Source organism: Amphiura filiformis, chromosome 2 (genome assembly GCF_039555335.1).
Source record: "Amphiura filiformis chromosome 2, Afil_fr2py, whole genome shotgun sequence".
In the NCBI taxonomy this organism is placed as follows: domain Eukaryota; kingdom Metazoa; phylum Echinodermata; class Ophiuroidea; order Amphilepidida; family Amphiuridae; genus Amphiura; species Amphiura filiformis.
Window position 1 is genome coordinate 44,128,657 of NC_092629.1, and position 26,998 is coordinate 44,155,654.

General features: G+C 39.0%; 2 protein-coding genes across 3 annotated transcripts in view; both read right to left on the minus strand.

Annotated features, from left to right (window-relative positions):
* Nucleotides 1-26,998, minus strand: part of LOC140146264 (intraflagellar transport protein 20 homolog) — a 225,158-nt gene that overhangs the window by 187,817 nt on the left and 10,343 nt on the right. Inside the window, exon 4 of one of the 2 annotated variants that reach the window (XM_072168047.1) lies at nt 25,919-26,040. In XM_072168047.1, coding sequence (XP_072024148.1) covers nt 25,959-26,040 — 82 coding nt within the window. In that variant the 3' untranslated portion in view covers nt 25,919-25,958. Of the gene's footprint in view, nt 1-23,225; nt 26,041-26,998 lie in introns of those variants that run through there. The other variant, XM_072168046.1, reaches the window with a different exon arrangement.
* On the minus strand, nt 3,166-18,590 carry LOC140146260 (ketosamine-3-kinase-like). Its single transcript, XM_072168042.1, has 8 exons — nt 18,532-18,590; nt 14,965-15,127; nt 12,224-12,411; nt 11,258-11,420; nt 9,760-9,955; nt 8,756-8,930; nt 6,444-6,541; nt 3,166-6,048 (listed from the first exon to the last, which is right to left on the minus strand). Exons 2-7 carry the CDS (start codon nt 15,103-15,105, stop codon nt 6,472-6,474), a joined length of 933 nt encoding a protein of 310 aa, XP_072024143.1. The 5' UTR covers nt 15,106-15,127; nt 18,532-18,590; the 3' UTR covers nt 3,166-6,048; nt 6,444-6,471.

Here is a 26,998-nt window from a genome sequence, read left to right on the forward strand (position 1 = left end):
CAGAAATTTTTGAAGTGAGGTTTTTATTGATAAAGATACTTTTAACATGCTAATTCCGGGCGTGTTCGTGTAAATTTTATCAACACATGAGCAGCATGCGGGTAGATAGAACGGCAGAGAGGGAATTCACCCATGATTTCCTTTGGTGAAGCGGGGTGCATGACAATCGCTGAGCAAATGCACTCAACTTTTCCATGTGTGGCAGGTTCCAAGGAGAGGGGTTAGCAACGGTGGGAATTGAAGAGATTTTCTAGTGGCACACATTCAGGCCTATAGGCACCTTTTAATAAAATGGCTAAAAACCTTGGGAAACAGTAGTACAGATATGTTCAAATAAGTCTATGCAAAACTGCCTGCTCACTACATTAGCTTACATTCATATTGACACATTTAACTCAAGTTGGGTTTGCAGCTCTAAAATTTGAAAAAGGGGAACTTGGGGGCACTGAGAGGTTTTTTTTGGCAGGAGGGGGAACTTTTTGTTTGCATCATGAGAGGGGAATGCGAGTGCAAGCATTTTTGACAGGATGTTTAAAAATTTGTCATCCCAGGGTGAGATAAAAGTGCACATCTATTATTCATGTTTTGTAATCCTCATGTCACTCTGCAGCGACAGATGAGGCCCGAGAGATGGTGTGTCTGCCTCAAAATTCAGCCATTTGGTGCACACACATACAACAAACTGAGTATTGGACTGAAAAAGTGCGACTCTAGTAATAGACAAATATAATTTCACACATTCCTTCGCCTCAATGGCAGACATTGTCAGCGTCCGTCCATTCCACCTGAAATATAATGCAGGCTGGGGGTGGGGGGGTAACTGAATTCCACCCCTCATGTTATACGCAGACAAAAGAATGATGAGAGTTTATAATGCAATACAATATCGATTTTTAAACAGCTTTTATCCACCCAATTGGGCAGTCACAACACCAGTTTGGTGCGGATGTACCCCATGGCCAAATGAATTCTAACCATTACTTGGCTCATTGGATTCATCTATACTCAGCTTGTGTGACAGAAGGGGATTTGCCCCCTCCAATTGAAAGATCTTTTGAACAGTGGCGGCACCAGGAATTTTTTTCGGGGAGTGGGGGCATTGAGGGGGCAAAGTGAATTTCAGGGGGGGATCTTTTGAAGTCATTTGGTGACATTATTTACACTATTATTTTATAGCATAGACCTCAAAATGTGCCAGTCTATCAGACTTGCGCAATGTATCATGGGCTGTGCAATAGTTTACAAGCATGCGGTAATTTTCAAATGGCCTGCCAAAAACTGCTCCCCCCCTCTCGGCCCACCAAGAATCGCTTGACCCCTCTTGGCCTGCTAAAAAACTTTGCCCCCCCCCCACCCTTTGCACATGCCAAATTTTTGGGATCCCAATTTGCAAACCTAAAATTGTCTAGATATATATTGTGAGCATATAGCGAGCAGGAAAATTTGCCTATTGAAGGGATTTCGTCTTTTTAAGAGCGTTTTTTAAAAGGTGGCCATGAATGTGTGCCAAAAACAGCTTGCCCCCCCCCCCCTCGGCTTGCCAAAAATGTCTTGACCCCCTCCCCCTTTTTGGCTGGACAAATAACGTCTTTCCCCCAATTTTACCCTCCCACCAGGGCTCATAATTATTGCACAGCCCTGAAGTGGTGTCTGAGGTGAGTCCCAATTGAAGCCATTTGGTGCATTATGTTTACACATAGCCTACATTGTAATTTTGTGCTTGCAAGCAGGGGTTGCATTTAAGGAGTTTGCGCATCCAGGGACTCCTTATTTTCGATTTTGCCCATTTTGGACTCCTTAAATCTCAAGTTGAATGTGACCACAGGGTCCGATAAAAACTAGGACTCCTTAATTTCACGATGCACAGAGGCATAAATCATCAATTAAGAATAAAAAAATAAAAAGACCAGTAAATCTTTTGAATCACCACAGGCCAACAACACTAATAATTTCACTGGAATATTTGACAAGTTCTGAAGTTTAGAATTTCGGACAGATGGACTCCTTAAATTCTCATTGGACCCCTTAAATGTTGGTTTTGCAGGTACCAAAGGGTCCAGAAAAATTAAATTGGACCCCTTGATTTTTTGTGCTCACGCTACCCCTGCTTGCAAGAAATCAAACATTATGCTCAAGTTACTTTATGATCAACATGATTAAAGTTGCCAAAAAAAGGGGGCATTAAAGATTGCTAGAACTGGGTCAGTTGAATTGTTTGAACACCTCATTGCGAGCATGGAGCACTCATGCCATGCCGTGAAGCAGTGGTAAGCGTATATGACTGAGCTAGTTGGAGTAGTAGGCCCTACTCTCATAATGGTCCGTATGCACAAAACAAGTAAGACCAGATCTAACTTAGACTTGGTCTGGCTATGGAGATTAGTCCTAAGGAGAAGGAACTTTTGGGTATTTACATACCTTTATTCTGTTAAGAACAAATACATGTAGCTTGATATTAGATGGCTTCTGGCTGCAGTTAATTCTTTGCTAGAAGTAAAGGAGGTAAAGAAAAGAGTAAAAGAATCCAAGAATCCCTCCCTAATTCTAACCTCCATGGTTAGACCAGGTCTAACTTGTTTTGTGCATACGGGTTTCAGATGGGCTAGTACCTTATTTGCTTACGGGGGCTCAAGTTTGGTTTGGGTAGAGATGTGTCTCAGATAATCCAAAAGTCGACCTATATTATACCGATTTTCCAAGAAAATTGTACCCATTTTTATCCCGAGACCCAGATTTGTGGCTAAATTTAACAAAATTAGGCTCAAGAATATCAAAATGTGTGGTTTTTTTTTAATTTGGAAAAAAAATTCACATTTTATACCAAAAATTATTTGTTCATTAGTTTAAAATAAAAAGCGGGCATTAAACTGCTGATTACATGTATGATCAGCAGGGTATGTCATACATTTTGAGAGTGTTAATTTTGATTATTTCCGTAATTGACTTTTTTATGAAAATAATGAAAGTTTTGGCCAAAATGAAAAGGTGATGTGGGCGGGTTACGGGAAACTAAGAATCGACTTTCATTAGCCTGTATGGTACTTTACTTTGTATGGAGTACACCCCTCTGGGATTGCTTTATATCTCTTGTTGCTGTCATACCTTGAAAAGTAATCACAAGACAACAGAATTATTACATTTTTTTATTATTTATTTCAACTGGTATCACATTAAAACATGTGCTTCCATTTTGTTTTTGACAGACCAGGTCAGGATTTAATATTTGAAAAAAATTCAAAGGAATTCAATATTGCACTTTCATTAAAAAGAAGAGGGGGAAAAACATATAGAGTCCACAACTTATAAGTTCCCCCTAAATACTTTTTAGAATAATCGAAAAATATTTGACAAATTGCAAAGGAGTAAAAAGATATGGGTAGCCGTATTTGTTTTACACATATGGACCAAATTATAGCGTCACACGTCATTGCGTTCAGTCACAATGGTTCATTATGTAAAAAAAGAGGCCGTTTTAAACAGTATTAAAAGTTGCATCTGAGTCCATAGGAGTTAGCTCTCAAACAATACAGTAGGCCAGGTCTATTCATGTGTTTGTTAAAGAAAACCTGACTGCTATGGACTGAGTGGCATTGGACTCAGGTGCAACTTTTAAAACGGCCTCTTTTCTGACACAATTAACCATTGTAGCCAAACGCAATGACATGTGATGCTATAAATTGGTCCACATGTGTAAAACAAATAGGGGGGGGGGACATTTGCTCTTGTACCTCTATAACGCTATACTTTGTACCACTGATCATGTCTGATATATATTCTGAAATCCATGTTGGTGAGTGTTTTGATGATGTATTATTCGATAGAATCTATAACAATTTACATGTCTTTTTAAGCAAAATGTAAACAGAATGTTGTTTACAATATTAAGCAACTTTACATCATTTGCAGCTTTAAATATATATTATGTTATATTATAGTTCATGTTTATGAGTCTAACATTAGTCCAGTCAAACTATGAAATAACCCACCACTAATTGCAACAGAATCTAATAACTACCATGCATATATTCATTTTGCAAAAGCTCACACAAAAACATATTAAAAGTAGCCTAGCTAGGAAACTCCACGTAAAATAAAGGAGAGAAATAACAAAACTAGTTCACGTCTGATGATCCTGTCAAATTCCCCAAAGTCTGTGATTTGTATAGTATTCCGTAACTGTAACTGAAGCATGTACCGCTTTAGTTGTGCAATAATAGCCAATCATGGGCTGTGCTGGAGTTTGATTGACAGAAGTGTCAGATAAGAACTATTATTTGTATTTCCGACTCTAGAAATAGAACAGTGGCTAATTTGCATAAATCAAACATGCATGTTGGTAAAATCTTGTTTAATCTACGGGACCAAACCAAAACTTTGATGACTTCCTATAAATGAAAGTCCTTTTGATGGAGGAGAAGGGATTGAACAGTATGATTATGTTTGAAAAAATAGTTAAAATATCGGTCAAAGTTAATTTTTAAGGTTGAAATTGTCAATATTTCACACTTATGTAACAAGGATGAAGGGAGAGGGTCAGATTCATAACAAAAGCACTTTATTTAAGTTGTCATCAAACTTTTAGGTTGTTCCCTAAGAACCATACCAATTTCCTCTCATCGTTAGAGTTAAAAAAATATAGGCAATCCATTTTTTGAGTAATATGCAAAGCTCCACATAGTACATCAGGGGTAAAAAGTTCTCTGATTTTGATAAAAAATTACTTTTAACTGTTCACATTTTAAGATTGTAAGCCTTTTTGAAAATTTGTTTTCAAAAACATAATTTTATCACAATCACTTACACTGTACTAGTATTTTGCATGCCCCCTTTGATACATCATTGCCAGAAGAAAGAACCATTTCAATTTTTTACATACTGAAAAGCTACAGAGATTTCCCACAGAAAAAGCAAACTTTAGCAGCAAATACTGTAAAAGTGGAAAGTTCCGCGCTACATTTATTTGTGCCCTTTTCGCCTTCCAAGCTGCTACCAAAAATAACAACGCACTAATATGTGACATGATCAAGGGGAATGATTCACATGTCGACTCTGGTCAAAAATGAGTTTTACACATGTTTCTAAAGAGGACAGTTAGAGCTTTCAGAAACAGAAAACCCCATGCTGATACGACTTTTCTTTGCGAAGTTACATCAACTTATCAATCGCTGAAAACAATATAAAACAAAAGAATTTCAACTCTTTCTTTGGCAATATCTCAAATTCAATAATAGCGACATCTGACTCATTTCCTTTGATCGTGTCACATATATTCCTTTTGTGTATATAGTCCAATGTAAGGAAACATAGAATCGTGAATTTAAAAACAAGGCCACCAGTTCAAAATTGGTAAAACACAAAAAATTAATTGCACGAAAATTTCTACTTTTACAGTAGTCTAAAAAGCAATACTTGTGTAATAATGTACTTGTACTGTAGTAACATTGATGGTTCCAAACAGCATGCATTATGCTTTCATACAATTCAGATAAATTTGTCGGTCGCAACACATAGTGGCGTATAGCCATTTTCCAAATTTTCCATTTCACCTGAGACTATTAATAGTCTCAGGTTTCACATAGTGGCGTAAAGGTTTAGAGCTAGCTAATATCCTATAATAGTTATTCCTTGTTAACTATTAAAGATACAGTTTTTAAAATAGTTTGAACCTTAAACTTTAATTTTAAATGGAATCGGGCCACTGAGAGATAACAGTGGAGGAGTCTCGAATCCATTACTAGTAGCATATCCTTCAAAAACGTTTTGCTTGGAGACGTATTTTGTCCTTCACGTACGCCACTATGTGTTGCGATCGACGAATTGTAGTGTATAATTGTACATCCATATCAAAAACATGCACTTGTTGGCCGCTAAATGTGTCTATTTTTACATAACAGCTAGGAATAAATGCCAGACCATTCTCTAGTGGAAGTCCCCTTTTTAAAAATCATCCCCAAATTTTCCCATCGATCAACATGTTTATAACATTTTATACACATTTTTGCATTTGCCGGCTCCCCCAAGAAGTACTGCATCGATCCTCAAAATGTACCACAATACAGTAGCGTAGCCAGGATTTAGGAACCGAGGGGGCACAACTTGTAAATGTACCGACGGAAATATTTTTTGCCGACGGAAGTTGTGAATGGTTGCCCCAAATTTTTTTCAATGGTTTGAAAAGTGAAGAGCAAAAAAAAAAAAAAAAGAATATCAGGCGCTAGTAACCGAAAAACAACTAATTTGATGTATAATTCAATTTTTAAATATTTTTTATACAATTTTCCATTCTTTCTTTCATCACCGTGCATAAGCAAAGTAAAATATTAGTCCATTGATCACCCAAATTATTTTTCACCAACACCTTCCGTCTACCGTAGGCCTCTCATGAACCGACGGCCATCATGAGCGGGGGCACCAGCCCTTGCCCCCCACTGGCTACGCCACTGCCACAATATTGATCTTGAAAAGTTGAAATCATGGTGATTTTGCAAGCCTCCTCATGATTGATAGAGATGATGTCCGGTATCCAGATCCAAAATGATTCCTGCAGAAAACAAAAGCAGATATACTGTATTAAGATAGTTGATAAAAACAAGACGACCAATGGTGCTGTAGCCTCACCTGAATTGAGTAACTTGGATTATTTGCTGTCAACCGGTACCAAATAAATCCTGCTGATAATGATCCAATGCAAAAGCAAGACAAAAATACGGGACAATGTCTATGATTCGGTTAGTGCTGTACCAGAAAAGATTTATAAGCAATCCCATGATACTACTGAAACATCCGGGTACTTGAGAACCAGTCTAGTAATCACAGAGTTTCACACAATTGCTCACTGTTGATTCCCGTTCCAAAGATGCGATTTTCAAACACTCAAAATATGTCCAAAACTTGGGTCGATAAGCATTTTGAATGATCCCTGAAAAGAACATCGGTACCCTGTTCAAATGAGCTTTTTTGTTACTATCGACCCACATTTGAATGAGGAATAAAAGTACAAGAAATCGGTATACTAAAAGTAAAAAATTCAATTTAATGGACACAGCTGCCAGCAGCTGTACGCGATGCAACCGATTTCGTACGTCGCGTAATTCGAAGTACAACATGAACGTATGACCATGGATACATTAATGAAAATCCTAACTAATCATGAGTGAGTTGGCAAGGTTTGATTCACTTCTGCGTTACGCACACGTTCATCACATAGTGTACGCAGAGAATCACCATGCTGTTGACAGCTGTACATGTTCATTCAATTGAATTTTCTAGTAGACTGGTTCTGAAGCACCCGGATGTTTCACTAGTATCATGGGATCGCCTATAAATCCATTCAGTGGTACCCAAATTTATATATTCTCTAAAACCTGCAATGATTCAGGAGCGTATTCTAAACAGGAAACATGAAACCTTGGCGTGCACAGCGCCAAGAATAGTCCCAAGAGAGTCTGATTTCGCATGTTTTAGGCATAAACCACAAGGTGCATGATATGTGCACCCTTCCCCCTGGATATGCCTCGGCGTTAAAAAACAATTTCTTTAATATACATATACCATTGAACATGGTTGTGATATTATGAAATTTGAGAGTGTGTTTTCTTTATATGCCTTCTAATTTTTGTGTTTGCCTTATCTCAAATATGAATTTTCTGACACTGCTCTGTACTGTTTGGATGAGATTATGTTCACCTATAACCAGTGGCATACGCAGGTGGCCAATGAAGGGGAGGGCAGATTCCCATTGTGAGAGATCTTGCCCCCTTGTGGGATGCCTATTGCCATGATTTTTAATTTTTGTACTTTTTAGCCCATTTTTATCAACCTAGGCCCCCTTGAAATTGCCCCATCTGAAACAATCCTGGGTGCGTTACTGGGCTATTCTAGTTATCATCCACACTACCCCTGTGGAAGATTTAGCTGAAATTTTCCACAGAGGGAGTATGAGTTTTGAATACAATAGACTGGTAACATCCATTTGAAATACTCACTCCATTTGTGGAAGATATAGGTAAAGCCACAATTCGCTGACGTAGTGCACGTTAGCAACCATTGGTTATGGTTCAAACCTGGTCACATAGCTTCACATAACATAATTATGATATGCCATAGGCTTTGTGTTGTGATCATTTTGATCAGTGGTTCGTAACAAAGAAAGTGTGAGCCAGTTGATCTAGCAACGATCATATTCTAACTTACACTACGCCAGCGAATACAGAGGGAGTATGGGTTCAAAGCCTTAATGTACAATTTTTTTTTCAGAATACAACTTTATTTTTTTCAAAACCGATTTTTTTAGCATATTTGTAATACTTACACAGGTTCCAACTTAAATCTATGAGCAAACTGTCAAATTTGCCATATTTATAGTAAAACGGGATGATTTTCTGTTGGTACGACATATTATCACAATTTTTAGATTATGATAATATGTTGGAACAATCTCAAATCATAGTCTCCAAGAAGCCAGTTTAGTTGCGCTCCCTCCACATGTGGAGGGAGTGTAACCAAACTGGCTGCGTAGAAGACTAACTCTTGAGGCCGCACTCGCCGTCCTAATCCAAATAGTGCGAGATATTTTGAGTGATAGAGGTGAAGTTTATGATGTTGTTTCTTTGCAACTTCCCAATGTTTTTCATGTCCAAATGTATTGGGAACTTTCATAATGATTGCATATTATCATTTTGGAAGAAAAAAAGAAAAATTTAAAAAGATCGTACATTAAGGCTTTAACTGGAATAGCCCATTGGATATAACTTACCAGTGGTTTAAATAATGAAACAACTTGTACAGTTCACTCCTTGTTTCAAATCCAGGAGCCTTGGGTATCATCTTGTGGTAAGCAGAATAGAAAGCGCTGTTGAATCCACCAAACATGCCTGCAATAGCCAGGTCAAACTCTGAATGGCCATAGTGACTGGCTGGGTCAAATATAACTATAGGGAAAAGAAACAAATACAAAACTTGCTCAGTTCACCAACTGCACCAATACCAATTTATTTTTTATAACATGATATACCCCCAGCATATACATGTATGTACCCCTTACCTCAACTATATCCCATCTCATCCCTAAGTTACCCCACCCATCATTAACCCTATCCCTACCCTTACCACACTTTTGTGAAAAAAATGCTGAAACATTGATTGTCAAGTAAAAGGGGTGTTTGAATGTGTAAACCTTTATACACCAATCCAAGAAGCGTTTACTGTATTTGGCTCTCTATTGACGGAACCACAAATGTACCAGTGCGGGAGATTTAATTTGCTCAATTAATTCATGATCGTGTATTGAAAATCACTTTTGTGTACAATTCTGTATAGCACACTAACCATGCTAACAACTAATTGATGGAACCCCCGACCTTGGGACACCGCAGTTATACGTTGGGGACACCGCAGTAATGACATAGTCCGATTGGTGTTTAGAGGGTTAAAAGCAAATTCAAGTTTGAAATTACGTTAAAAATACTTGATTAGTGGTCATTTTTAGAAAAAAGACCAAACCTTGAGTACAGGGTATTTTGAAAACAGTTGGTCATGTACGACACCCGGCTGGATGCTATAGTTTTCGGCAAGGTTCTTCAGCAGTCTGCCAATTTGGCGCTGTTTACGGCACCTCATTCGCCGATCAAGTTGCGTAGCAATGGGTGACCTAGTGCTTTTTATGCAATAATCAGAAGGACTTTGCCAAATACTAAAACTAGATTGAATAAGGTATAGAGGTGACTTTATAGTTGGATCACATTTTCAGATATATCTCACCTGGACCCGTGTCTGTTTCTGCTACATTACCACCCCACAAATCGCCATGCAGTAAAGCGGGTTTCACCTTGATATCTTTAAAGAATCCAGGAAGGTTCCTTTCCAACTGCGGCCACAATTCTCTGGCTTCTCTATCGCCATAGTCTCGCTCAACAAGATCTAGCTGCAACTTGAGACGATGTCTGGCATAGAACTCCTGAAATAAGCGACATTGGCATTCGGTATTACAAATCCTAAGGGCTCATATTGAAATTCCCTTACACAGGAAGGTGTGCGCCATCCTGCAACTTTCCTGTGCTAGCCTTCTTTTGTTAAAATCCTGTGTGATTATAACACTGCAATTAGCCACTTAAATTAGGAGCGCGCTTTCCTGGGTTGTGCGATGAGCCGATTAGTTCAATTAGTTCAACAATCAATAAAATTGCCAGTCTTTGATAAACTTTTATTGTAATCCTTGTCACCAGACCACTTCAAAAGGCAGGGTGTATCACTGATGCATATAATCCATCCGTTTTATGACCGAGCTTTCCTGAGGCGCGCGCTTAGCGAGGGGAATCCTGCCTTCTTTCTGTGTGAAAACGTGGTAGGGTATTTCAATATGAGCCCTAAAAAAGTTTGAAAATCCCCCCAATCTCTGCTGTACATCCTGTGCCCACCTGGATCGTGGTCAGGTATCAGGTATGTAACATCAAATATTGGAATTGTTTAAAAGAATTTTGAACTTTATATTTCATTGACAATCCTGGTGAACTTAATTTGCGGATGACACAAGTAAGATGAATGTACAGTTTGGCAGCTGGCAGTGTTATTCCCACTTCCGGAAGTCTACAATATATGTTAACAACACTGACCACTGTCAACTAAGCAAATGGTCAATCAAATTAGCTGAATTTGTAGGAATACAGAAATCTGAGAAGTGGTCACGACCAAGCTTTGAGGTCAAGATCAAAGCAGTCACAATTCTGTGCAAATCTAGAACTATAAAGGCTTCCATGCAACACCATTATGGTTTGACAGTAACTTTATCGGGCCACAGTGGTGCATCGGTACGGGTTCTACCTTGCAATCGAAGGGTTGTGAGTTCAAGCCCTGGCGGTGCCATCGCGTTGTGCAATTGGGTAAGGCACTTAACCTCATCCGCCTCTCTCTACCCAGTGGTGAAATGGGGAGCTGTTAAAATGAGAATATTGTTCTTTGAGTGCTGCCCAAAGCCTTGTTGAATAGAACAGTGCATATTTCATCTCATGAAAACATTCTTACCATTGTACTCATAAACATCGCAATTTTGTATAATATAAAATCATTGGGCTATTTCAGTTGAAATCTATACACCCCTATAGAAGACATGCCCTAAATCCTTGACACAGGAGTGTGAAATAGGGTTACCTGAATGGGTGACTCCATTTGAAATCTGATACACTCCCTGTGGTGCGAGATTAAGGTCATATCGTCCATAGGGGGTGTATGGATTTCAACTGGAATAGGCTACTGTACTCACCACCCAATTATCAGTCCATTCATTGTTCTGTGGAATATACCCACAACAGGTTGTACAGTGGAAACCAAACTTGGGTACATATTTTGCACCAGCCTCTGCGTCGCCTACTCTACTTCCTTCTTGAGAAAGCCTATTACCAAGATCCTCATTATGCAAATGAAGCCTGTGAAATAGATAAAAATATATGTATTAGAAAGACCAAATTGTATTAGTATCATATAATAATAATAAACGGTACTTTGTCTATTACAGTTTTCAATCTCATGAAAAAATGAATAATTTTGTTAAGAATTTTCTCATACATATGTATTCCACAATTAAAAGCCACCAAGATCAGAAAATGAACAAAAAGTCAACCCCTAAGTTGACCTGCAAAATTTCTTCCACTGAACCGTACCTTAAAATGGGAGTGCACCCACGACTAAAAATACTAAAACTTGATGCCGTACTGCGTACAGATGAATTTTGATAGTGTTTCAGCAAAAATGTCAAATAACAAGAGAAACCATACCATTTCAATTAAAACATCAATCCTCAAAACGCACATTTTTTTTGCTAACTTAAATGGTATTTTTCATTGATTTTAAAGCAAGTTTTTTATATGGCCTACAAACAAGTAGATCCTCAAATTATTTTTAAGCAGGCCTATTTAATGTACTCTGTTCGGCTTTAATTGGCGAAAAAATTAGACTCATAACATCCTGTCTTGATATGCATTTGGCGAAGCACCTATGCTAGTTGGCCGTTGTGTAATGAGTGACTCAATGGCGTTATCTGAGTCTCAAGTCGAGTCCGAGTCATCAGTCTCGAGTTGAGTCAAGTCATTTGGAATTTGAGAGTCATCTAGGATTGGAGACTCAAATTGAGTCACAAGTCCTAAAATGTTGAGTCGAGTCATCAGAGTAGAATCATTACAAGTCTGTAGTTTACCAATACCGAGTCCGAGTCAAGTCATTTGAGTCATACCTTGCGAGTTGTTCTCCCAGTTCAGCCTGGTATTTTCTTAACCCACTCATGTCCACATGTTCCATGATGAGGATAGCGCCTCCGTCTTTATCATCTCGGATCACTTTCTCTGGTTTAGGAACTTTGACAATGTTTGTTGCTAGAATGGCATCCAAACTTGCTGCCTCACCTTCAAACATTCTCATTGCCTAGAGAAGAATAATGATCTGTTTTAACCTTTACCATAAAACACAAAATATCAAGGACTGCCTTTTGAGGAGAGCGAGAGCAATTATTGCTCTCCTTAAATAAATAAAAAATAAATGTTGGTATTTATACAGCGCCTTTCACATGTGCACATGTACCAAAGCGCTTTACATTTATTCTGCCGTCGTTAGAATATGTCAGCTGCCATACAATGCCCAAGGCATGCTCATACCTTTGGGCAGTGCTCAATGGACAGTATTCATAACAGCTCCCCATTTCACACCTGGGTGGAGAGGAGTAATCGAGATAAAGTGCCTTACTCAAGGGCACAACACGATGGCGTCGCCGGGGCTCGAACCCGCAACCTTCCGATTACGAGTCGTAGCCCGTTCCGCTCGGCCACCATGCTCCCTCCCTTAAAACTGATATAAGAGAGTGATTTTCAGCTCTCCTTATTTGACCAATGTCTCCTTACATTCTATTGTAAATGCTCTAAATGACTCTCCTTGAAGGTTCCATGTCATGTAGTAATGTGCGTGATTAATTGCAATGCGCTCAAACTAGTAGGCCTACGCGGTGCGGCGCGCTATGTCCGCAGATTTGCGTAGTGCCATGATTGCGAATGTATTTTATTATTGGAATACACTTTTGAATGTGACGGCAGTAAAGTAACAAACACGCCTCTTCAATAATGTCCGACCGTGATGTCGTAAAACTATGAAATTCGGGAAGAGGAGAGGGAGGATGGAGACATGAATAAAGGACTGTAAGAATTATTGTAAATCTTCGCTTGAATGTGTGATTTTTGATGTCTAAGAGAAAACTATAATATCTCATAGTTTTACTAAGAGAAAAGCCGGCAAGCACGTAACATGGTGGCAGCGAACGTAACATTCCAGAAGAGCTATTTCATGCTCTCCTGCAAATTCCAAAAGACAGTCCCTGAAATATATGATTATAATTCCACCTAAAGTCCATACACCCCTGTATTTCCCACACATGGATTGTTCACTCTATCATTTTTTAAAAAAAAGGAAAAAAAAAAAAGAAAAGAAAAGGACTGAATTTCAAATGGGGATACTTGAATGGGTGACTCCATTAGAAATCTACACCCCCTGTGTGGAAGATTAAGGTCATGTCTTCCATAGGGGTGTATGGATTTCAACTGTAATAGCCCTTTGATTTGGTAATTGGTAAAAAAATCAAATTTAGGTTTATCCTTTGTGTAAAACTGCATGGAATTAGCCTAGTACAGAAATCTTCTGTCAAAGAATTAAATACAGTTTTATTTTTGTAAGATTAATGCAAAAAATTCAATATGGAAAGTAAACAAGCAAAGAGGGATAGTCACATCCCAGATTTGCGTAACATATAGACGAATCTAAATTCACGCATTCCTACACCTGACTAGCAGCCTTTAGTTGGGTAGCCGTCGGCTACAATGCACTCAAAATGTGAAATGATTCGGCCTTGGCGGAAATTTTAAACTGCATTCCATCACCCGTTTACACCTTAATACATAATAATCGGATTAACTACACGCGGTATCTATGCATTGATGTAATTGCGAACAAAGGGACTATGTATGAATAGATGCGATATATTATATATATTATTCTATTAACCCTCCTCGTCCTTGCATCTTCTCTAGGTGTTAGGCGGCTTTTATTTGCACAATTGGACGCTCAAAACAACAAGTTGGTGCTAGCGGCTACCCAAAGATGTCCGACCAAATCCTGACCATGACTTGGCTCGTTGGATTCGTCTATACATACTTTGTTTCCTCAACCAGCACAAGCAGTGCACACAAAATTGTCTAAATATATTGTTAACACCAAGGCCTGTCATGTACTGAAGGCCTCAGATGTACCGATGGTCCATGACGAGCGTGGGGCCCCATTGGCTAGTGCAGGCTAGAAAATAAGTGGGCGCCAGGGTTCATTTGGCTCCCATAAAGCCCCAAAAGGCCCCTGGTTCTCAAGTATTTTGTTCAAACTGGCTCGATGGGTCCTTATGGTCATTTTGACTATTAATCAGAATTGTGCATTTTATTCATAGAATTTAGGTTATTTCTTGCATTCTCTGCCTATTCATTATGTGCTTTCAAAATAGCCCCTGGTTCATTGAAATAGCCCCTGACTCCATGTAAAACCCTGTCAACCAGGGGCTATTTTTTACAAAGTAGCCCCTGGTCCGGTGCTTCTTACTTCCCAGCCTGGGCTAGTGGCTATGTCACCAGCCCTTGAATTAAGGATCTGAAGGGGCACGGCAACTTTTTTAGGGCAGGTTGATAATTGCCTTGGATTTTCACTGAAAAGGCAAGGCAGCACAGCAGTTTGTAATATTTCAAGAAGGCATCATGGCAACTGTTGAAAATTTGAGAAAGGCACCAAGGCAATTTCTCAAAAGCGAAGAAAACACACACAAACAGTCTGATAGATGATTTTATAATAAAGGGGCAGGGCTGGGGCACCAACGGCACCTTCATTAGAGGGCATGGCAAGTGACTGCCTTGGGTAAAGGACATATTTTGAGGACATTACGGCAGGACTTACTTCACTTTTATGGTTGACTTTTACAAAGTATTTTCCTTTGTTTGTTTCATATGTCTGGCCTTCACTGATGCATCCACCACCACCTCTTCCAATGGATTTGGCATGAGTCACGCCTAGTGTAGACTTCAATATGGCCTCCATTATGTAGAGTTCCTAGAAAGTTCTAACAACAAAATACAAGTTAAAAGGGAGTGTGTTAAGTTACATAAGTCTTGTTCACACAGTCGGACATTAGTCACTTATTACCGGTATAGTGCATGTGTAAATACCGGTACTTCCCAGTGAACTCTTCCTTCACAAGCATGACGGTTTGTTTACAAACCTTATAATTTGTGGTTGCAATTTTTGTTCCTTTTAGCCATTTGACCCTGCTCCAATCAAGCGCTTTTAAACAAATTTTCTGGGAACCACCATCCCCCAACATCTCACTCCTTTCGACCCTGTTCCAATCAACCTATCTTTTGTTGAGATAAATATATATACTTAACATTCAGTCACCTGAATTTGTACAGTACAGGTAACAGTATTTTTGCGCAACCTAAGAGCATATCAGACACACCAAATTGCATTCTAAAAATTAGGAATATCCATGATGATATCAAATAAGGCAAACCTATGGCTCAAGCCCTCGCCGATTGTAATCCCCCGGCCAACAGCGCAACGCCTTTACTGCTTGGCTATATCGCCTTCTACCAAACAAACTTTATAGCTTCCTTTTATGGTCCTATAACACATTCAAGATGTTAACCTTTGGCCCAGGGGCTATTTTAACGTGCCTCACTGTCACGTACGTGACGAGATAAAATATTTGTGCAGTGACAATTAACCATCCGTGTAGATATGCTTTAATAGTAGACAATGGTAGAGCCTTTCTTACGGTCACATTCAGGTAAAAATGTCAATTTTTTTATTTTTGAAACGCACTCTACTTCATCAACACTTTTATCTCATTGCACGAACGTGACAGTGAGACACGTTAAAATAGCCCCTGCTTTGGCCTTGAATATGGCCAGTGTGCCGGGAATTGTACTATTCAGCAAATTACTTCAGTGGTGTCCATCATCTGCTCTGTCTGATTACTGTGCAAAAAGAACTTGGACTAGGTCTCGCTCTCGCAATGCTATGCAGCTTGACCTAGACGTTCGCTTTTCGTATATGAAGAGCTTTGTTTCAAAACCCCTTACATCCACTTGCCCATTTTTGAGAACACATCAAAAAATCTTCAAAAAAAATCACTGATATATGGGGGTTTGCAACAAAAGTTGAAAAACACCTTATATCAGTGATTATTTTGATGATTTGTTGATGTGTTCTCAAAATTGGGAAAGTGGATGTAAGGGGTTTTGAAACAAAGCTCTTCATATATATCTCTTTCCTTGTTGAGAAAATTAATGTTGTGAAGATAGGACATCCGGGCCCTACTCTGCCATGTTTGGCTGAGTAGCGGTACATGAACACACCCTTTTGTGCCTATGTAAATTAGTCATTGTGTAAAGCTGAGTTTATACTCCTCAGACTGAATCATTGTCGTTTACAACTGCACAAGTTACATACGTGTGTAATTGTAGTGAATGTTGACCGACAGAGGGTGTCAGATAGGCCTACGTGTCGCTTTTGAAAAACAGCAAGTCATGCGCATGCTCAGCATGCAAATACGGCGATGATTTAGGGGCTGTGTAGTAATTATGAGCACCCGGGGAGGGAGGGGTAAAATTTCCAAACGGCTCGCCAAAAATCACTTTGGAAAGAGAAGACATATGGAAGCCATCTAGATAAGAAAGAGGGGGACGAAAACACTCAACAGAGACGAGGGGAACTACTTTCCTCCGGATATCTACGGCCAACTCCTATTAAAACAGTGCCACCTATGTCAGCTCCAACCGGAAGCAGCCGTCGAGGTGCAGGAATTGGTCAGTCAATTTGAGAAAGTGCTAAGTCTTAGCACGAAAGTGTCATTGACATTGAGGTAAGTAAGGGACCAATCGTTATTTACGGCAAAAAAATTTTGTGTTCCCCCATAAATTTTCCCATTCCCCCTCTGTCATAAATAACGATCGCCCCCTAACATCAACCCAAAATATTGGATTTGTTCACAAGAATCTTTCAATTACCGTATCTATCAAATATAGGGGCCTACAGTTTAATAGTTTGAACCTTGCTTTGGTTCTATCAAGCATTGAAATGCTTTCAACTTTCAACAAATTTTTCAATGTAGTGCCTCTGGCCCTTAGTAAAAACGTATACTATGGCCAGAGTTCTAGGGCTTGAACAGCGAATAAGGGGGTGATGTGATGATGATGATACGATCACAATTCAATTCGCCAATCAGAACCCCACTTCCGTATTCCGTATACTATAACTGCGCCAAATTGGCAGACTGCTGAAGAACTGTGCTGAAAACTATAAAATTCTCATACAAACTTTCAAATTATTGAATGTCAAATTGGCAGACTGCTGAAGAACTGTGCTGAAAACTATAACATTCTTGAATATGTACTGTAATATATCACCATACATGTATACATTTAGTAAATAAAACTTTATACTAAACTAGGTAGGAATATAGTTAGTCCGAATAATCAGACCCAGAACAAAATATTAATTTCTGACATGATCTTGTACTGGGTCTGAACTGTTTCTATATGAAATCTTGATGGCAAATTGGACAATAGAAGCACATGGTTCTACGTGACAGCTTTTTAATCCCTATTCAGGTTACGTGAATCACGCTATTGTGGACCATCCTTCTGATACCTGAGTGTTTGGACATGCGGAACGTTTTTTTGTCTACCTCTCTGTTTGTAAACAAACCAGGAGGTCGAAATCGTCCTCCTCGCCGAATACGAAAGTCAGCGTAATAATAGTACGGCACTAGTCTAACATGTAAACAATCATGATATAGGTATGCTAGGTGAATTCAAATTTGCCATCAAACTGCATCATTTTATATATCAAATTAAAGCCCTTGAGTAAGCAAAGCCAACACTGAAAACCTTTTTTTCATAGCACTTTCCGTAGCAAAGTTACATCTTGTCAAAGATTGACTTTCATCAAAAAGATTCAGCTAGCAAAATTCCCCAAAACGGCATTTTGGGGGTGTTTCTAGATCTTAGTCTCATTATGATAGCAGCTTTTTTAATGGAACTGCTATCATCAAAAACCCTCTAAAATTCCATGTGCGATTGTCTTATCACCATAAAAAATCATATATTTGGGTCAAGTGAAGAATAGAAAACATGTTTATGTAGGTTTCCTTCTTCGGCCAGTTGTTTTAAATTTCCATGTAAATATGCATTGACATTGTCGGCGAATTTGGTTGACTAGCAAATGTGTTAACTAAAGGTTTGCCTGGCATACCTACATGATACTGATAGTGCTGCAATGCTCAGTAACTTGAGTAAGCTTAAAAAAGTTGGTTTGGTAGACTTTTATTATAAAAACCCTGGTATATATACTGGACTAGTTAGTAGGCCATGCGTTCATTACTATCACGACATACTACTTCGTAATATTTAATTAGTATTATTAAAAAATACAATACAATTATACAATGCAAATTCACCCTACCTGTCAATATTGTTAGTCACCATCTGCATGATCTGCAGCTGCATACCTGCACAATTAATTTTCCACAAATATGGGGTGACGAGCTATTAATAACAAACAGCGCATGCGTTCAATGATTGTACATATTTTCGCGCAATCTTTAATTTCAGAACAATCCCAACAATAATATTGTGTGCATCCTTCAAAAGGTCAAAAAGTGCTTTTTATTCAAAAAGGTTAAAAAGTGGGAAACAAATTGATAAAATGTCCACTTTTTGGTGATAAGGTATTAAAAAGGGCAAAAAAAATTTGGCAGTTCAAAATGGTGGGGCCCGGGGCACACCATCATCATCCCTATATCTTCGTCTTAAAAATTGCCGTGGTAGTACGATAAATCCTCACGTTTTTCAACAACTACGCATGGTGATTTTGAGCTATTTTGTTCGAGATAGGCCGTGCGACTCAGGCTATGCATACAATTTGAGATTTTGAGAGCCGGCCACACTGTTTCTATTCTATGTTTTACGATTTTCGCATGATCAGTATATGGCTGGCCGTAACCGCCACAACGTGGAGCTGCTACGCGTAGCTTACTTTTCGCTTCGCGGAGCTAAATTGACCAATCATGTTAGATCTTTTCATTACGCGGAGCCAGTTGATGCATCATCGTTCCAGAGAGAGAAAACTCTTGCCAAAATTAATGTTTACTATGTGGATTTTAAATGAATCGAATGTAAATAAACCACAAACAGTTGTACAGGATCAATACCATTGTTTGATTAGTGTATAGTCAATGTTATCTTGCATGCATGTGCCATGTGTGTGGCGTGTTTGTTTGTTTGTCTACTGTGTCAGGCCAGGATCACTGACACCCACGGTAGGCCTACTGATACTGTCATACTATCACGGTGATCATATTGTTGAATGTTGTTGACTTTAAAATAATCATGATGCAGTCATGTCTACAGTAGAATTCACCACGACCTTTGAAGGACTTAAACCACATTAAAAGCTGTTAAACCAAGATAACACTCAATGAAAACAGCTCAACTATGTTACATCAGATATTCTCTGGTTAAATACACACTGCACTTGTGTCTGTTTTACCTGTGCAATGAACAATGAGCTGGTATTATAGTTTCAGTTGGGTGAATGATTATAAAGCTTAACGCAAGGTAACAATACTGTCTGGGCTTTTGTTTACGAAATGAGACAATAGTCTGCTTATTGTTAACCAGCGTTCTTGAAAATGAGAAGCATAATGGTTTGCAGACTTAACACAGTTTAGAAATAATTTGTTCATATTTTTTAATGTTATCTGTCGTTTACATATCCTTCCTAAAACACCTAAATTAGCTAAAAATTTAGGAAATGTTACAAAACTATATTTTCTAGAATTTCAGAGAATACTTTAAATATTGACTGGTTATTTTTTACACAGTGACGTCATATAGGCAATAAAAACCTTCTAACATACACTAGGTCACGCGTCAATGGTGAGCGCACTGAGTATTGTGTATAGGAAAACGGGCAGTACCGTAACTACAGTATGTATGGCCTACTACTAGTATATAAAGTAAATCCGAACTGGTTTGCTGAAGGTCGAATTCCGTAGGCCACGCCGCGCAAGATGTACAAATCAGCTCCCGGCGATACACTGCAGATCGCAGAATTGTGTGCATGGTTTACCACCACTCTGCCTAGCTATATAGTTGTGTACAATACTGTATGAGTTTCTTGTGAGTGCATGTCCATCTTAATAATAAGTCGGTTCGTACTTTTCATAAATTACTTTTTGAATCATAACTATCGTGACCGAGGATATCTTGCAACTACGTGAAGCTCGTCTGGCAAATTCTTAATGACTAAATTCGCTTCACGTAATGAGTAAGTCGTACTTGATTGGTCAGTTTTACCTCCGAGTAATGAAAAACTCTAACATGATTGGTCAATTTGGCTCCACGGAACAAAAAGTCAGCTACGCGTAGCAGCTCCACGTTGTGGCGGTTGTGGCCTACCATATCAGTATCCCATATGATATTTCTATTGTAAGAAAATTTTATTTGTTGTCACGTAAATCACAGGTTTCGTTTAAATGTACTAACTGGATATTAAATGTACTAATTGGTGAGGACCGGTATTTTGCTGTGGATATGTTTAACTGCAATTTTGATGTAAAACATTTGAAATCCGCTGTAAAAATTTTGATAATATTCAACTCTTTGAGAAAATTATTTTATAAAGGAATGCTGGTAAAACCAGGTGCAATACAATGTACATTATTGACACACTATCACGCTCTTTATCTTCGTCAATAATAGAATAATCGATTTCAATCGAATTGAATGCATGAGTTTGTAGTTGACTACTGAGCGACCTAAGCGATCGATTGCTAGCCAATCAGATAGAACTCCTTTCTTGCGTTCAGTGAAATACCACTCGCCTGTCGCTCACTACCACTCGCCCGTCGCTCACCAACGGAGTATTAAATTTATATTTATCGTATAGGACGTCGACCGTGTGCGGGGTGGGGCAAGCAATTTTTGACAGGCCTTGGGGAGCATTTTTGGCATACCGTTTAGAAAGTTAACCCCCAGGGAGACTGAATATTGAGATGGAAATTATACTAATCAAAAGTTCTCAAAATGTCGACTGATGACTGCCTGAATGACTGATGCATGCAGGCCCGTACGCAGGATTTTTTGGGGGGGTGCTGATTTTGAAAAAGTGGACTTTTTTTCAAAGGGGACAGGGCGATTTTGTGAAAAGTGGACTTTTCCTAAAAATTTGGACTTTTTGACCAAAAAAACTTTAAAAACGGATTTTTTTTATACTCGCTTCGCCGCAAATTCTAACATTTTGGAACTTTTTGTATACTTCTGCAAATTTGGGGAGGCGCGGTCACACCCCCCTGCATACGGGCCTGGATGCATGGGACTAACAATTTCAGCAGTTTGCCGCAGGCCCCCCTCTTGGCCTGCCAAAAATTGTAGTTGGCCCCCTCTCATCTTGCCAAAAATTGCTTGCCCCTTTCAGAGTGCAAAAAAATAGCTGAGTGCCCCCACCCCTCCCATGCACATTTTTTGGCACACACATTTTATGGGCATCTTTTATTAATAACACGCTTTAAAAATAGTTCGGAACTTGAACTCATATCAGGGTTTGTGCAATAATTATGAGTTCGGGGGGAGGGTAAAATTGTGGGGAGCATTTTTGGCACACACATTTATGGGCAACTTTTAAACACAACACTTTAAAATTGCGGAAACGTTCTAATTATTGCAAATGTGCGGAGGTGGGGGCAAATATATTTTTGCAGGCCAAGAGGGAGGCAATCAATTTCTGGCACATATGAAATGTTTGACTACAAAAACGATTCTTTTATAAATGCATCTACAATATACGCAGTTTCCACCTCACTACACCCGAGCACACAGATATTTCCAAGCACAGCGAGTCTAGCCTCTATGCAGTCTTGTGTGCATACTACACGGTTGAGTGCATAGCATCATAAGGGACCATTCACAAACACTTGTAAGGGGGACCTGATGCAAAAAGGGGGGCCCTGAAATTTTTGACCCTCCTAAGGGGGGGCCCTGAAAAAAATGACCACAAATTTTCCTGGAAAAATTGAGTTTATATGCTTTTCTATGGGGTTGACCCATAATTTTCATGTCAAAAAGGGGGGGGGGGCCCTGAAATTTTTGAGGTCTGTAAAGGGGGGCCCCGAAAAACTTTCGCGATGAAATTTTTTTGCATCAGGCCCCCCCTTACAAGTGTTTGTGAACGGTCCCTACGAGCTGCGTGAGATCTAGTGGAAAATAGGCATCTGTGATTGGTTCGGTTAAAACCTCAAGTGTTCCCTTCATCCAATCAGAATTTTTTTTATATCAAATGAAAGCTAACACTTCCCCCTAAAAACACTTTTTTTCATTAGGTCAACAGATAACGTAATGTTTATAGCAAGGTGAATGTGGTAAATATGTTGAAAACTACCTATCCCAGCAAAATTTTTGACGAAAATGTGTTCCTTACAAGTTTTTTCAAATTTCATGTCATTAAAAGAGCAATGGCCAATTCTCTTTCAATTGCAAATCTTGTGAATTCAATGAACTATGACTTGGAACTAAGAGCGCTTACAAATTGATATGGGCCGAAGGGAAGGCAAGCAAATTTTGCCATGCCGTTTGGAAATTTTACCAGGGGGGGGGGCTCATATCTCTTCATATACTGCATTATATAGGACTAGGCCTACACAGTGGAAACAAGTTAACACAAAATCAGTTAACATAAAATCCAAGGCCCTGGAATTTGGAAACTCAGCAGTGTATAAAATCCAGGTGAGGTGGGGGGGTGAGGCAGTGGATTAAGGGGAACCATGTGACCCCCTGACTACCATTCTGAGGTGTGGTGGACATGTTGCAACTTGACCTGCCCTATGGTGGAATTTAGTGGCGGGGCAAGTAACATGATTTTGGAGAAGTCAAGTCCTGGAGTCAAGGAGCGTGCTGGGGGAAAACAGTACATTTTTATTCAAATTATGAAATGTAAAAATGTGACTTGTCCCTGGTTTTGTCATAACGGGTCACAAATGCTACAATAATGGCTTTAACTTAGTACATTTCCGACCCCTAAGTAGTCATGTATAAGCAGTACATGTAATGAATGTCCTCAACATATAAATCTATAGTCATAAAAACACCTACTATATCATGTCCTCTGTCATGTCCTCACCCTGGAGGTGGGAACAAAATTTATTTCTCTCTCCACGACATTTGACATATTTACACACACGATATGTACAACAAAATTTCCTTATTACATAAAGATTCCGTCAAAGGTGAGCAAATTTTAGGGCTATTCCAGTTGAAATTTAAACACCCACTTTGAAAAACGTGACCTTAATCTTCCACACAAGTGGTGTAGATTTCAAATGAAGTCACCCATTCATGTAACCACTCCCTGTGTGCAAGATTAATGTCTCCCATAGTGGATATTCAGATTTCAACAGGAAAAGCCCAATATCCCAGAGTGTCAGGCTTGTAGCATATTATTTACACTATTTGGTGAACAATAAATACTATGGACGTGGTGTGATAAAAACAAATTTACAAAACAAACAATGTGCAGTTTGTTTCTTGCATACTGTATGTTAAAAGTGGATATTATTTTGAAATTAAATCAAAGAAAAAAAAAGAAAAAAAAAAAAAAAAAAAAAAAAAGCGCAGCGATTTATAGTGCGCTACGCACAGGCACAACACAACGCCTAGACGTTGATCCACAAGCCTTAGCACACTTTACAGGTTGTCGCTGACCACTATGACCCCACATCATTCCATAAACCATTAAACAACAATTCAGGGACTTTGCTGCTTCAAGAGCGCACACCCTAGACATTCCACAAATAACCATCGGAACCAGGATCAGCTCCCGAGTTTCGTACGGGTTACAACGAGACAAGTTAGCAGTAAGTTCCTTGTCCAGGGGAATTTCAAGCTAACTCAATTATCCACAAGAACAAAGTAGGCACCACCAGGGTTCGAACCCGCAACCTCTCGCACCATAGTCGAACGCCTTATCGATTGAGCTAACTTGACTGCTAAGTTACATGTACAAATACATGTAACAGACCTGAAACTTTGCAACTCACTTTGCTACGTTGCATCTGAAACCATCTACCTCCATTACATGTAGTAGGCATCTGATTGATGATGGTGTGACGTCGGATGGCGAGGAATGTCTTGTAATGGCGAGTCCCATGTGTGTGACAGACAATTGGAAGCAGAGCCCACCTTTCTTGTTAATGGCGGGCTCCTTCACCCTCTCCCAAATGGATCCCTGACTCTTCTCTCGAGCCACCTCTCCTCCTTGTCAAGGATAACTGCTTCTTCTGGATTGAAGAAGTGTTCAGTGTTCTTCTTGCAGTGGTTGTACACAGCAGAGTTTTGGTCGCCTGTGTTGATGTCACACCAATGACGCCATCATCAATCAGATGCCTGATGAAGTTGATGGTATTGGACGCAATGTAGCATGAGCAATCACACCACTTTATTGGTCAATCACAAATGAAAAAGCATGATATACATCACACCTCATGCCTCATCCCCATAATTAAAGTTTGGTGTAATAAAACAGATACTGCATGTTATATTAAAATGTTCTCAAACAAATCCAAATAAAGGTGATGTTAACATACCTCAATGACATTTCATGCTGTAACACAGCACTTTCTCAAATTGAATGACCAGCTTTGACCTTGGCTGCTTCCTGTTGGTAGCTGACGTAGGTGGTGCTGTCAATAACTGATCATAGATGTGCGGAAGGAAGTAGTTCCCACAATCCCTGTTGAGAGTATTAGCCTGCCCCCTCTTCCTTATCCATATTGATTCTTTGATGTGTCTCCTTTTCCTGTTAGTTTCAATGTCTTATTTTGGCTTCTTCCCAGAAACTCTTCCCACGTGATTGTCCTCGGCGACATGGTCCGTGAGAGCGGATTTCTTAGGGGCGCTGGCGACAGATGTTTTTCTTTGGGCCCTGGTATATTATGGTTTTTCTTTCATCCTTGTACCGAAAAGTCTGGAAGTCTCTCCGATATAGGATTTGGGTCAACCTAGGCAGGGAATTTCGTACACGCAATCTGCTGTTGTTTTGGTATCCGCTTATCTTTGGGATGCACCAGGTGATTTCTAAGCGTTTTGTGTGGTTTAAAGTTCGCTTGGTAGCCGTGTTTTTTGTGCTGTGTTACAGCACGAAACGTCATTGAGGTATGTTAACATCACCTTTATTTGGATTTGTTTGAGAACATTTTAATATAATTTTAATGGACAATCCTGATGAATCTATTTGTTGAGATACTGCATGGTTTATATCCTCGGCACTGGCTATGGGCCTATCACCGGGTTTCGGGGTGATTATAAGCAAGTAGCTAGTACCCGGCAAAATAGTTCGCAATAGTTACTCTCTATAACCATTATAGCATTTATATAATACCTCACTAGTATGATTTGCAGCATTCCTACATTGGGCGTATTCAGGGGTTGCAGAGGGTGTGCGCACACCTCAGGAGTCTATGCCTAGAACGTGCAAAATCAGGCTATTTTGGGGCTATCCTCTGCCGCTGTGCACCCCAGGGTTGACGTGGTACACCCCTGCCTTCTCATTATACAATAAAATCATCAGGAATTTTATATTGCAAAAGACATGTGCTACAGCTAGCTTTCTTTTCTAATCTTGTGTGTGTATGGTCTGAGTAGAACAATGACGAATTTTCTCTCCATATATGACAATACTAATATACATTATAATTCACGTGGATCAAATTTACAAAGTCCTCACATGCTGAATTCCACACCGGCTCCCACTTAAAGTGAGCTTTGCATATATATACATCATTTACAATATGTGCAGTATATGGATACATTTTTACAAAACCCTAGAGTTCTTTGATGTTATTTTTGTAAGATGAACTGTTCAATGAATTCTGCCTGTTCTGCTTCTTCTTTCTGCAAAGCAGCATACTGCACCCTGTGTCTGAAATATCATATAGAAATAAAAGAAAAGTAATAATTAATATCATATTAATCAGATCCAATCATATTATATTATTTGTAAACACACGTATGCATATTTGCATATGCGGCGGAACCGGGGGAGGGGGGGGGGCAGGGGGACCAGTGGCCCCTCCACTTTTTTGACCGGGGGGCCCACTTTTAACCCATAATGTGCTGTGTGTAACATATCTGGGTGAACATAAATAATCAAATCTCTATTCTAGACCCTTAAGGGCGTACTACACCCATATATTGGTTTGATTGGTCTAAATAAATATTTTTTCATTTATAGCTAGGCGATATATGCACGGATCATGTGAAATAAAAAAAAATATGAAAAAAGAAGAAAAAAGTGCTTTTAAACAATTGTAGTAAGTCATTTTAGCCCTATATATATTTTGTTTACTGTATCCTAGTTACTCAGATGCGTGTTTCATAACAAACCATGATTTATTCTATTCAGCATGTTCAAGTAGGGTACATGAATAGAATACATTAAATCCTTTGTTATACTCTCTATAGAAAATCTAGTGGTGCATGCAAAATATATAAACACTTACACAATGGATGTATAGTCATTAGTCAATAATATTATAATGTGTTGTTAGGAGAAGAAAAGGCTATTAGGTCACCGTATGTCAGGTTATAGGTCAATTGGTTCAGGTCAAATTTAAGCATCAATTTTGAATACACATGTGAGAGTTTGTGATATCATAATGAGGAATAATTTTGATATTCTGTCTTTAACTGGATATATATCGAGAAGTGCAAGGTGGATATACTAATATACCTTGGGATGTAAATGGTGAGTACAATTTAGAATGCCTAGTTGCGATGGATTTCACAAATAAATATAAAATAGTTACCAAAATCACAAACGTTAAGCTTACGGAAAACTACCCAATATGGTGGTATAGGTGACAAGAAATACAATTTTT

Excerpts from the sequence above, each read along its gene's own strand:
- LOC140146260 (XM_072168042.1), bottom strand. The coding sequence starts at position 15,105 with ATGGAGGCCATATTGAAGTCTACACTAGGCGTGACTCATGCCAAATCC. Across the intron at positions 9,956-11,257 it reads AATGGACTGATAATTGGGTG|GAGTTCTATGCCAGACATCG; the intron begins GTGAGTACAGTA and ends CGCTTATTTCAG. Across the intron at positions 6,542-8,755 it reads TTTCATTATTTAAACCACTG|GAATCATTTTGGATCTGGAT; the intron begins GTAAGTTATATC and ends TGTTTTCTGCAG.